This window comes from Eubalaena glacialis, chromosome 3, assembly GCF_028564815.1.
Source record: "Eubalaena glacialis isolate mEubGla1 chromosome 3, mEubGla1.1.hap2.+ XY, whole genome shotgun sequence".
In the NCBI taxonomy this organism is placed as follows: domain Eukaryota; kingdom Metazoa; phylum Chordata; class Mammalia; order Artiodactyla; family Balaenidae; genus Eubalaena; species Eubalaena glacialis.
Genome location: NC_083718.1, coordinates 33,304,669 through 33,318,538, shown reverse-complemented (window position 1 = coordinate 33,318,538; position 13,870 = coordinate 33,304,669). Strand labels below are relative to the sequence as shown.

At 43.4% G+C, this 13,870-nt stretch overlaps 1 protein-coding gene across 1 annotated transcript; it reads right to left on the bottom strand.

Moving 5' to 3' along the window:
* Positions 1 to 3,160: 3,160 nt before the first annotated feature.
* On the bottom strand, positions 3,161 to 11,736 carry CTSE (cathepsin E). Its single transcript, XM_061183722.1, is given in 6 exon segments — positions 3,161 to 3,322; positions 5,045 to 5,274; positions 5,277 to 5,317; positions 6,451 to 6,573; positions 8,876 to 9,072; positions 11,638 to 11,736. Coding segments are annotated over 6 exon segments (852 nt in total).
* Positions 11,737 to 13,870: the final 2,134 nt, after the last annotated feature.

The window sequence follows — 13,870 nt, the reverse complement described above, 5'->3', positions numbered from 1 at the left end:
TATACAATGGAATATTACTCAGCCATAAAAAGAAATGAAATGGAGGTGTTTGTAATGAGGTGGATGGAGTTAGAGTCTGTCATACAGAGTGAAGTAAGTCAGAAAGAGAAAAACAAATACAGTATGCTAACACATATATATGGAATCTAAGGGAAAAAAAAAAAAAAAAGAGGTCATGAAGAACCTAGTGGCAAGATGGGAATAAAGACACAGACCTACTAGAGAATGGACTTGAGGATATGGGGAGGGGGAGGGGTGAGATGTGACAGGGTGAGAGAGTGTCATGGACATATATACACTACCAAATGTAAAATAGATAACTAGTGGGAAGCAGCCGCATAGCACAGGGAGATCAGCTCGGTGCTTTGTGACCACCTAGAGGGGTGGGATAGGGAGGGTGGGAGGGAGGGAGATGCAAGAGGGAAGAGATATGGCAACATATGTATATGTGTAACTGATTCACTTTGTTGTAAAGCAGAAGCTAGCACACCATTGTAAAGCAATTATACTTCAATAAAGATGTTTAAAAAAAAAAATGAGAAAAGAAAAAGGTTTCCTTACCAATAGCCATCTCTGTTTACATATGCAAGGAAAAAAGTCTGCATAAGGTAACTTCAAATTGATAGTAATGCTTATCTCTGAGGAGGAGGCTCATGGGGGACTTTCACATATTTTAGAATAAGAAAAACGCTGAAGATATTTCCATTTTGAAAAAAGCAAAATTGAAAGGAAGGAAAAGAAAGACAAGTTGTTTCTAGTGGCAAAGGATGGTCCTTAGACCCAGATTCACCATATCAGCTCCCTTAGGATGGGCCCTGGTTCCCAAAAGTGAAAAGTGTTCGTTCAGAGCCTCTCTCTCCCTCTCACTTTCTCTCCAACCACACCCCTCCCATGTACTATGCAATATTTTCATTTACAACAAACACATGAACACACTGCAAGGAACCAGAACTGTGGGAAAATGGGCCCAGAACATCTCTTTGTATTGAGGTCAAGTCAAAAGTTCACAGGAGCTAAATTGAAGGGGCGCCCACTGGCTACAGGTGGGGTGATCTGAGCGTTAAAAAATGGCAGTTAAGTTGAAACATACTCTTAATTCTGAAAACTGGTAAATAAAGGGAAAAAAGCAGGTAATCTTGCCTTTCTTGTATGAGCTGCACCTCATAGTGGACAATACTTAATGAAAGGGCTGTTGTTGTTTTTTTTTAAAATTATTTATTTATTTTTGGCTGCTTTGGTTCTTTGCTGCTATGCGCGGAGTTTCTCTAGTTGCAGCAAGTGGGGGCTACTCTTTGTTGCAGTGCGCGGGCTTCTCATTGCGGTGACTTCTCTTGTTTCGGAGCTCGGGCTCTAGGCACGTGGGCTTCAGTAGTTGTGGCACGCGGGCTCAGTAGTTGTGCCTTGTGGGCTCTAGAGCGCAGGCTCAGTAGTTATGGCGCATGGGCTTAGTTGCTCCGCGGCACGTGGGATCTTCCCGGACCAGGGCTCGAACCCGTGTCCCCTGCACTGGCAGGCGGATTCTTAACCACTGCGCCACCAGGGAAGCCCGAAAGGGTTGTTTTTTATAGAAGAGTTCCAGCTAACAAATACAGGAGGAAAAATAGAATTAGAAAAAGTCCTGTTTTCAGCCCCTAGTGATAGTGTGGATCTAAGCGAGGATCATCAGTGGCTGCTGAAACCTTTAGGTCAAACGCTGAAGGGAACGTTATCGTGGGTGGATGAGACTGACAACTCGGGAACCCACCCATCAGTCCTAACGTTACAAATTGAGAGGCGCCCGGCATTATCTGCCCCTGATGGGATACAGTAGAGGTACCCAGCACCATTTATGAAGTGTCCTTTCCGCGAAATAAGACCTCTAGATCTAGCTATCGTTTTATAGGAACAATGAACTCAGACAACCATGTTACATGACAGCTCTGGATTTCAACCAGTGAAATTCAGAATGTGAAACTATGGATGAAAAGAGACATTTCAAACAAATGTACTTTGTGAACCTTGAATCCTGACACAAACAAGTCAACTGTAAAAATGACCAAACATTTATGAGGCAATAGGAAACATCTGAACACTGACAGCACATTTAAGAATACTGGTTTCCCACACAAGGAACTGTATTCAATATTCTGTGATAAATCATAATGGAAAAGAATATGAAAAAGAATATATATATGTATAACTGAATCACTGTTGTACAGCAGAAATTAACACAACATTGTAAATCAACTATACTTGAATAAAATGAATCAAAAAAAAAAAAAAAAAAAAGAATACTGGTTTCCCTTGTTATCTGAAAGTAGAAGTTTCCTATGAAACTATGCTAATGGACACATCTTGTTAATGGACACACAAATTAAATCAAGATAAAGCTCAGATGCTCACAGACACAGTTCAAAGCTATGGAGACTTGATGCCCAGATGCTGAGTGCAGTTCCCATGAAGGAGCTTGGCGGTGCCACTCTCACTGCTTGGGTATGCCCTGCCTCTACAAAAGCTTGCTGCAAAACAAACACTGACTGTTTTCTTTGATTTCTGCCTTTTTTTCATAAGTGCAAAAATCCTCTTTGGATTCCTTTAGTTTAGGGAAAACAGGTACTAATGTAGGTCTTTCATAAAAGCAAAATGGTATAAAGTGAACTTTTGAAAAGCAGGGGATACCTGTATTAGAAGGGTTTATGGATAAATATTTGATGTGATGACTTATGATGTGATGCTAAGAATTTTACTTCAAAATAATCCAGGTATGTGGGGCTGGAGAGAGGAGTAGCTGGTGATACAGATAAAACAGGCCCTGCCATGTGTGGATGGGTTGTGGAAACTGAGTGGGGCTACACAGGGATTTATTGTACTATAATTTCTGCTTGTGCACATGTTTGGAAATTTCCATAATAAAACATTAGCAAAAAGCGATAAGAAGTATGGGCATACAACTTAATTCTTCCATTATGATGTCGGTGGATTTGGTGTGTATGTGGGTGTATGAAGTATGTGTGTGAGTGTGTATGTGTGTGTTCTCATGCTCTGTTTCATTCTAATTCGGGTTGCAGCTCTGGAAAAACTGCATTCTATTGAAAATAACTTTGACAGCTGTGGAGAATGTCCCAACCTAATAGGCCCAGGTGAATTTCCAGGGGGGCTGGCACGGACACAAGGCCCCTGCTTAGGGGATTGCTGGGGCCAGCCCCACATGGTTATTCCCATGGTCAAAGGCAGTAAAACTGTTTAATGATACATTGCTTAGGGTCCGGAAGGACCAAGCTGGAGGTTGGATGTCAGAACCTTGAAAGCCACTGATTAAGAACTTCATTCCATCCATGAATTTCTGGAATTGGAAAGAAGAATATAAATGACGTATAGGGAAAGAAGGAAGTAGTGCTGTCTAGAGGCTGTACTGTGTAGTAGTGGTAGCTATACCAAATGGCCTTGGACAGCCACTTCACAATTTTGGTTGGTTGGTTCTTTCTTCCATTTCATATACCTATACATGTTTACTCAAAAAAGTGTTTGCACAATTTCATATACATGGGTCTTGGCTTCTAAGTTCTACAATTTTGATAATTGTTCATCTGTTATACACCTCCACTCCTTACCACCAACTTAACGATTGGGAAAACTGAAACCTTGTTGCATGGCTGGAACAGCAAAAGGTTTGGCATTAGAAGATCTTGGCTTAAATTCTGGTTTCTTTAGTTTCTAGCAAAGCTCACCTTAATTTTTTAAGGGAGAGTAATTGCTCTGTAAGTGGCTAGCCACTGCTACTCTCTTGCTAAGTTCTGGGAAGAATCATTTGAGTGGCTCCTTCAAGTTATAAGGCAAGTAGGTATCCATTGATCCGTGAGAGGAGTATAACCTCTCCCAACCTTATCTGGTTTGGTAAAGACTTGGGGTCTAACAGGCAGGAGCTGTCTTTCCAACAACCATTTGAAATTTGAGGTTGCTGATGAGGGTTTGGGAAAATTCACTGAGAGCTTCGAGTCTTCTTGAGAGGAAGGGGATAAAAATGCAAAGTTATGACAGCATCCTCGATGGATTAAGGTGGCTTTGATTGAAAGCTGCTAGCATAAAAGGACAATAGCACCATAATGGGTACAGGGAAGGGTGTGCGGGTGAGCAGGGACTCACATCGGGTGAAGGGGAGAGAGTGGGGGGTGTTGGAGTGGGGAAAGGTGTATAGACTAATGAAATTAGCACAGTTGAAATGTGTAGCTTGTCCTCAGCATCGTGTTCACAGTGGCAGCTCTAGAATTCCTTTGTTGGAGGAGCTTAGGAGACTTGACATGAAGCTTGTGTTTTAAAGCAAAACATTTGTTTTCACTTGCATTGTCTGTTTATATTTGGTGGCTTTGGGAAGGGGTGAATGGAGATCAAGTTATGGGGGTAGGTAAAGCCCTCTCTCTACACCTTAGTGCTTCCATCCTGGTGCAGTCACCCTGATGCTGCAGGTGACTCTTGGGCAAAGTTGGTGTGTTAAAGTGTGTCGCCAAAGAAACGCGATATTGAAAATTTGGGATCATAGATTTCCAAAACACCTGGAAGTTCCCTTTCTACCTCACTCTCCAAACTTACCAATCGCCTGCAACAAGACATTTTCTTGTTTGAGGACAATGTTAACTTGAATGTTAGAAGAGATATAACCTTATTCCGTATCCCCCTACCTCTAGCAGCTCATATCTTGAACCATTTAACTCTCTGAGTATCCTCATCTATAAAATGGGCTAATAATATCCCAGTCTGACTTGGTGGTTGAAGAGATTAAGCTTTGTCAGTTGAAAAGTCCTACCGGACAATGTCAGAAAACCTCATTAAATGGCTTGTCCAAGGTTTGCTGCTGCTTCATGGCAGAACAGGAAGTTAGAACCAGCCCAGCGGTGTTTCCGCCATCGGCAGTACCACCCCTCTCGGAGGGAATGCTTTCAGAGCTGGATAAGATGGGAGGGAGGCAAGGGGTAAAGGCACCCTGAGTACAGGCGACTATTTGGAAAGGGGAAGTGGCAGGTGTGTGAGGATGGCCCTGTGACTTGCAGAATAAGGAAACAGTTCTCACCAGCAGGGTGTAGGCAGTTGGTTGGAGGGTGTGGGGGACCCCATTGATGGTGAAGGTGACATCCAGCAAGACACCGATGTTGACACACTCCACAGTGTACGAAAACACAGCACAGCGGATCCATTCAGAGGCCTCCCAATTCCCCATCCATGGGCTCTGCCCCAGGGATCTGTGCAGCTGCTTGCCTGAGGGGCCTGTGATGAGGGAGGCCCCTGGGTCCACAATGGCCTGCAGCCTTCGGAGAAGAACATCATGGTGCCTCCCACCTGGATTCTGAGGACAAGGGAAGCATCGTCAGCTACTCCTACCTGCCCCTTCCCCTTTCTCCCCCTAAGCTTCCCTGGCACCCCAGCAGCTCTCACTCTCTGCTGGGTTCTCTAATCTGCGGAAGCACGTTAGTCATTTCCATTTTGGTCTCTCTCACCACATGAGTGTTTCTCAATATTTTTTTTTTTTTTTGACTGAGATGCATAGCAGGAAATACATTTACTTCTTGACCCAGTACACACACACACATGCACACACACACGCAGGAAATAAAAATTTCATGAACCTGCACTTAACCTTAATATGTGAAGTGCACTCTGATATTTTCTATTTTAGCCCATCTCATTAAAAAATGTAGGTCACGATCCCCTAAAATGATGTCATGACCCATAAATGGGTAAATCCTTGCAGTTTGAAAAACCCTCAGTAGACAGTAAACATTGGAGCCTTTTTGGCTTTTGTATCTCTGTGCCTAGCACATGCCTGTCCCCTTGCAGGAACTTATCTTCAGCTGAATTGAAACTTGAATTACATTTCTTCAAATTCCTGCACTGTCTAGTACAGTGCTAGGTATGTGGCACTTTCCCTGATTGCTCCATGCCTCTGTGTGTGTGTAGACTCAATCAATGCCACCCACTCCATGAAACCCTTGAGGAGTTCTTCAGATAGAAGTGGTCTTGTCCTTTCTGCTGGGCCACTTTGGTGGCCCATCTCATGGAGTACTGACCACCTTCTACTCTACATGGTAGTAGTTTGTATATAGGTGTCATCTTCTGCAATGATTTGTGAAGGCAAAATCTGAGTCCAATTTGCTTTTGCACCCCTGTGTCACTCAGCCCTTGCTTTACATGTTAATTAATGTTGAATGAGTAGTTGGCCGAGTGTTAGTATTTACTGTCTGTTGAATTGAAGATACAGCACATGTACAAGAAAGGAAGCTGAGAGTTGGTACCATGTGCCTGCTGCCCCGTCCTCCCCTCTGCTCAGCACCTCCATATTCTAGCCTCATGCAGCCAGCTCCCAGCATCCTCTCTCAGTGACGAGCAGTTTCATTCAGGTCAATTTAGTTAATCCAATTTCACTTGAGCCTGTTATGAGTTCTTCCCTCATTCTGTAAATACTCTGTGGAGGATACTTACGTGTCCACTGCAATCTGCCAGTAGCCTTGTTTGGTGACTGGGACTCAATCTATGTTCCCAGAGAGATGGGAGTGGTCATAGCCTCTGAAAATCAGCTCGCTACCTGCACCACCTCCTGTGTCACTACATGGAAAGTAAGGCAGATTTTCAAGGAAGGGCCACTGGAAAACCTTAGGGGCGAGCCTCAGCCAGGCCCCTGCTTCTTGGTCTGGTCACTCACACCAAGTACCTAGATAGGCAGAAATATCAGCCTGTGCTTTGAGACCAGGGCCTCTGACTGCTGCAAGTTGATTAGTCTGAGCCTCTTGGGCAAACAATAGAAACAACTCTGCTCAATGATTTGTGAATATCCTCCTGCTTCTTGGATAGAAGGGGTAGGGAGGTGAGAAATGGAGACCACAGATCTGATCAAGCAGAACTCATGCAGCACCAAGGCCAGGACCATCGTGGGGTGTGCATTCACCATGCAACTTGAGGCACCCCCAAAGACTCCTTTGCCCCGAGTATCTTCTCCACTATTGTGGCGGTGCCTGGAATTTCCACAGTATTCACTCTTTCGTGTTAGGCAAAGACACTAATTGAACACGAAGTGACTTACTGGAGCTTGAACATTTATTAATATTGTGTTGATTTCTCAGAATATGTTCTGCCACCTAGCAGGATCTTGCAGAAATAGGACCTAAAACTGATTTGTTTTCAGGAGGAAAAGGATCAGAGAAAGACAAAAATTGGGGCCCTGTATGCAGGGCAGTAAAGGGGAAGGGAAGTGGATATCTGTAGGAATCCAAGGAAAACAGTTTTCAAGGCACGAGGTGGGAGGAACTGATGTTTGTTGATGGCCTTTATGCAAGGCGCTGTGCTAGGAATTTTACCTGCCTCATCTTATTAATTCTCACGTCAACCTAGTGTCCATTTGAGAAAAATGAGGCTCAGAGAGATGAAGTAATGCAAGAGGGGAGATTTCCTTTTTTTTAAAATTAATTGATTTATTTTTGACTGCGTTGGGTCTTCGTTGCTGCACGCAGGCTTTCTTTAGTTGCGGCGAGCAGGGGCTACTCTTTGTTGTGGTGCACGGGCTTCTCATTGCGGTAGCTTCTCTTTGTTGCGGAACATGGGCTCTAGGCACGCGGGCTTCAGTAGTTGTGGCTCCCGTGCTCTAGAGCGCAGACTCAGTAGTTGTGGCGCATGGGCTTAGTTGCTCTGCAGCATGTGGGATCTTCCTGGACCAGGGCTCGAACCCATGTCCCCTGCATTGGCAGGCAGATTCCTAACCACTGAGCCCCCAGGGAAGTCCCAAGAGGGGGGGATTTAAATCCAGGTCAGTCTGACTGCAAAGTCTTTGCTGTTTTCCACCACAATTCACATCTTTCCAGGCCGAAAGGGAGCAGGAAGCTCTGAAAGGAAGAAGAGAGGTGTCCAGACACCTGCCCTCTTACTCACAGTTCTGTCCAGGCCTGGTCTCCACTGCAGTCAGGCTGGAGAGGAAGCCATTTGATGGAGGAGATTCAAGGCTCTCCATGAGAGAGAGGAGAGCGAGAGAAATGGGCTTCTGCTGAAACAGGGTAAGCTCAGGCCAAGTTTCCTTGGGAAGGAGTCAGAGAGGTAAGAAATCTCCTCCCTGACCCTCCCAGGACCCCAGGTAAACGTGCCCAAGGGCTGGTGAGTCTCATGACCTTTTCCAACCACAACATGCAATTTAAAAAATTGTATAAATTGGCAAAGAACACATAAAATCGACCCTCTTAGCCATTTTTAAGTGTACAGTTCAGTAGTGTTAAGTATATTCACATGGTTGTGCAACCAATCCCCAGATCCTTTTCATCCTGTAAAATTGAAACTCTATACCCATTCAATAACTTCCTGCTTGTTCCTTCCCCAGCCCCTGGCAGCCACCGTTCTACTTTCTGTCTCTATGAATTCCACTACTGTTAGAATTTTCTTCCTCTTTCAGGCTGAATAATTTTCTGTTGTATGTATATACTACATTTTGTTATTCCATCCATTAATGTGTAATTATTTTATTGTCAGCTAACATTTGAATTTTTTTTCCTGCCTCCTCCCACTAGAATTAAGCTTTTTGAGGGCAGGGACTGTCTTTCTTGTTCCGTTGTGTTCCCAGTGCCTAGCAACATGGTGAGCACATAATAGGGGCTTGATAAATATTTATTCACTGCATAAATGAATGTCCAATCCCAGAGATTCTTTAATTACTCCAGTGTGGTACAGTTTACAAAGTCCTTTTTTCAACGACTTTGAGGCAAACCGCATTTTCTCAATATTCAGAGAGGGTAAGTGTTTTGCCCCAAATCACACAGCTGATACAAGACCAAGCAAGAGCTCCAACCCAGGTGTTGTGACTGCTAAGTCTAGACGTGTTGTCTCCCTATAGTCATAACCTTAACCTGGTGGGTCTGACGGGCCTTACCTGCTCGTGTACACGGAAAACACGGGTAGATCCACCAGCTTCTGGGCCATTGTGTCGAACACCAGGGTCACCCTTTCAGCAGCCAAGCAGGGGTATCCCAGGCCCAGAATGCCATCAGACTCTGCATTCATAAAGGACTGGTCAGTCTCTGTGACACTCTCTTCAAATTGCTGACCGACCTCAGTCAGTCCTTCTACCTAACGGTGGAGCCTGAAGGAAAATCACACAGATCTTTGGCAAACGGGCTCAGATTCTTGAAGTATTCCTCTGTCCTAAAGCTAATTCTTCCCCTACTCAATTTTCCTTGGTTAAATGGAAACAACAAATTTTGCCATGTTCCCATCCACTTAATTTTTTCTATATAAACATTTTTTATGGAAGTATAATACAGAAATCACAAGTGTACAGTGTTTTCACAGACTGTACACATCCACGTAATCAAGCTCCTAAATCAAGAAACAAGACATTACAACCCCATCGCCAGAAACGCCTTCAACTACCCTGCCAGTCATTGAGACTTTCCTCAAGAGTAACCAAACTCAAAAAAAAAAAAAAAAAAAAAAAAACAGCAAGGTAACCCATCTCTTGGCTTCTAACAGCTTATACTGTCTTTGCCTATTTTTGAATTTTATATGAATGGAATCATATGGTATGAACTCTTTTTTATCTGGCTTTTGTCACTCAACATGATGTTATTGCACGCTGTTGTAGAATTTTCATTGTCTTTAGTATTCCATGTTATGAATATATCATCATTATTTATCCATTCTACCACTGATGGATATTTGGGGTGTCTCCTGTATTTGACTATTGCTAATAGTGTTGCTTGTACTTGTCTTTTGGTGAACATGTGTACATATTACTGTTGGATATATGCCTAGGAGTAAAACTGCTAGATAATAGGGCTTGCAAGTGTTCTGCTTGAGTGAATACTGACAGTTTTCCAAAGTGATTGTATCAATTAACATTTCCAGTACCAATGTTTTGAAAGGTCCAGTTGTTCCATATCCTCACCAATACGGGCTATTGCCTATCTTTTCCACTTCAGTCTTCTATTGAATACGCAGTGGGCTACATTGAGGTTGTAATTTGTATTTCCAGATGCCTAATAAAATTGGACATTTGGATATCCTCTTTTGTGAAGTGGGTTATCTACAATTTTCTTATCGATTAGTAGGAGTTCTTTATTTATTCTGGAATAAAGTCCTTTGTTGGATATATGTACTACAAATATCTTCTCCCAGACTGTGGCTGATGTTTTTACTCTCTTAATGGTGCTTTTTGATGAACAGGAGATATGAATTTCAATGCAGTCAAATTGATCAGTTTCCCCCCTTATAATTAGTAGTTTTTAAAAACTTGTTACAAAAAGTTTTGCCTACCTTAAGGTCATGAAGACATCTTCCTATTTTTTTTCTAAGAGCTTTATTGTTTTGCTTTTCACATTTATATATATCTACAATCTATTGGAAGTTTGATAATGTGTGAGTTAAGATCCATTTTTTCTTTATTAGAAGTCAGATTTATTGAGATATGATTTATACACAATAATTCACCCTTTTAAGTGTACAGTTCAGTGATTTTTGACACACAAATAGTTTCTGTTTGCTAATATTTTGTTTACAACTTTTGTGTCTACATTCATGAGAAAGAGACTGGTCTGTAATTTTCATTTCTTGTAATGTCCTTTTCAAGTTTGTTATTAAATTTATGCTGGCCTCATAAAATGAGTTATGAGGTGTCTCTTCTTTATCAATTATCTGGAAGAGTTTGTCTAAGATTGGTGCTATTTCTTCTTTAAATGTTTGAGGGAATTTACCAATGAGGCTACCTGGACCTGGAGTTTTCTTTGTGGAAAGGTTTTTAAGAATAGAGTCAACATTTAAATAGATACTGGAGTATCCATTCAATGTTAAATAGATATTGGAGTATTCATTCAGTGTTAAATAGATATTGGAGTATTCATTCAATGTTTAAATAGATATTGGAGTATTATATTTTCTAATTTTTTTCTTGTGTCAGTTTTGACATGCTCTATTTCTCAAGGCATTTGCCAATTTTAAAAAATTGTCAAATTTATCAAAATAAAATTATTCTTGATATCCTCTTATTATCATTTTAATGTCTGTAGCGTCTTTAGTAACGTGTTACTTTTTATTTCTAATATTGTTAAGTGCATTTTCTTTCTTTTTCTTGAACAGTTTTGCTAGAGGTTTACCAGTTTGATTAATCTTTGTAAAGAGTTCATTCCTGGCTTTGTTGATTTTCTCTATTGTGTGACTTTTCTATTTTATGAATGTTCCACTCTTCTAGTTATTATTTCCATCCTTCTACTTTCTTTGGGTTTGATTTGCTCTTCTTTGTGGTTCTCTTGTTTTTTTATTTGTTTGTTACTTGAAATAGTTGCTGAGATCATTGATTTTCAGCTTTTCTAATACTCACATTTCAGGCTGTAATTGTTTCTTGAAGGACTGCATGAGGTGCATCCACAAATATTGACATGTCATGTCTTCATTATCTGTATCAGTCAAGGTTTTATAAGAGAAACAGAGTCATTAGGAGCTATATCTAGAAAGGATTATATTCTAGGTATTTGAGTCTATGCAGTTGTAGGTCTTGGCTAACAGAGTACATTAGGATGTTTCTTCTGCCCTGGTGCTGCAGTCTCAAGTCTACAGTTGGGGCAGTCAGCAAGGGAAGACAGATGTCAAGTGGGAGAAGAAGGGTGAATTGAACCCTTAAAATTGAAAGGGAACGGGAACCTGCACTGTTCTCTCACCGCCTCTAAGCCTCAGTGATGGGGGAGCCTGCAGCACAAGCTGACACTGTCTGTCACAGAGGCCACCACTGCTGTCACACATGCCAACGCTTCCTAGCTCTGGAGTAGGAGGTAGGGGACCTGGATTAGGTCAGCTCTGCCATGACCAGCCAGCCATCTGGCAAGTCTCCTAACTGCCGCTGCGAGCTCTGCTTTCCGTCTCTGAAGCCCAAGAGGCAGATGGACTTGGAGCTTGGAGATAACTTGGGCCCTGCCTTGGGCTCCAAAAATGTTAAAAAGGACATCAAAAGGACTTGGGGACCAGCCCAGACCCTTGACCCTTGCCCCCAAGGGAACAAATCCTCTTTGGCATTTACCCACTTTCCAAGAGTCCTTCCTTTTGACCTTTCACTGGGGAGAAAGTGTGAGCCAGAAGTGGCTGGAAGTGGTGAGAATTCTGGTTAGCGCTGAGCCCTGCCGTGGTTTGCCCCTAATTGCCCATATGTGCCATCGGGACTGAAGATGGTCACTATAGAAACCTTACCCTGAGAGACTTCCTTCAGACCCTCCAGGCAAGCCCACTGCTATAGCAGGTGAGAACGCCGAGGCACAGAGAGGTTAAGTGACTGGCCCAAGAGCATGCACTTCACTCAGTGGCCAGGATTAGGACCCAGGCCTCCTGCCTTCCAGGCCAGTGATCCTTCCGCTACAGAATTACCATCATCATTACCATGATCCCTCCCTCCCCTCCCATCTTCCAGGCCAGTTAGCCCCCATATCCCCTTGCCTCTGTTTGTTGTGAGTGGAGGGTGTGGCTGGCTGACACGTGAGAAAAACTTTGTTGGTCTGTGCAGCCGTGGCCACCCGGCCACTGACTAGATCAGAGACATCCTGGATGGTCTGCGAGGAGCTCCAGGCTCTGGCTGGATTTGCAAAGTTTGGCACAGATTAGAGGCAGGAACGTGGGAACCTTTGTCAGAACTAATGGGTCTGTTATCTCTGGAAACACCCGGAACTGCACCTGCCCCGGCTGCAGGTTTCTGATCCTCCCACGTTGGAACCAAAAATCGTTGTGGACGATTTGAACACTTTCCCTAGGGAACAAAAGCCCTTGGGCATGTGGGTGATGGTGTGTGTGTGCATGTGTATGTATGTGTGTGTGTTCTTTATGAAAAGGGAGAGGAAAGAGCATTTGGGGTGAAATGGTACCATGTGGGCAAAAACAGGTCATAGTACAGACAATGATGCAGTCTCTGCAGTCTGTCAGCCCTGGGAGAGGGTCCTAGGGGGGAGAGACAGACAGACAGACAGACAGACAGAGAGAGACAGAGAGCGTGTGAGCGCCTCAGGCCTCAGGGATGTGGATTGGAGGCTGGTTTGGAGGCAGAGGTTTTGTCTGTTACCAGAACATTTGAAAGCTGTTGAGGGTGACACTATCCAGTCAACTTTTCTGGAGCTTCAGCTTCCAGAATGTAAATTAATAATAAGAGGACGGTTGCTCAGCGCTCTGTGGAAATTGGCTCTAGCAGGGTTTGATAGTCCTGGAGACTGTGCGTCATCATGAGACGTAAGCAGCACTTCCCCTCATGCTCAGCCGGCCCCTGACCACAGCGGGGCCAGCAACCCAGGATGCTCTTGGCCCTGGCTCTGCCGAACTCAGCAGCTCAGCACGGACATGACCAACTGGAAAGCGTCCCAACCTCGTTCTGCTTGAAGCTGATGACTGGCGGGAAATATACTATGCGATGTGTGGTACAGCAGGAAGAGGGCCTGGATGGGGTGCCTGGACCCAGACTTGGCTCTGTCATTCACTCACCATATGACTTTGGATAGATCACTTTTCTCTAAATCCAGTTTCCTTGTCTGTAAAATGAAGAGGGCGGATTGGGTGATACTACGAGGAACATTTTGGGGGCATAGGCTATGTGCCAGGCTCTGCCCTAAGATCTTACAAGCATTAGCTCATTCAGTACTCACACCAGTCCTATCAGGTAAGTATTATTTTTAAGTCCATTTTACAGATGAGGTAACTGAATCACAGAGGGTTTAAGTAACTTGCATAATGTGCCATAACAAGGATTCAAGCCCAGGTTTTCCTGACTTTCAAGTTGATGGTCTGTACTAGATAATGTCTAGCGTTTGACATTCAAGAGTTTCTTCCTGGAAGAGAAAAACAGAGAGAGGATGGGAAGGAGGAGGAAAGGGGAAGAGAGGGAGAGAGACTAATTTCCTACATG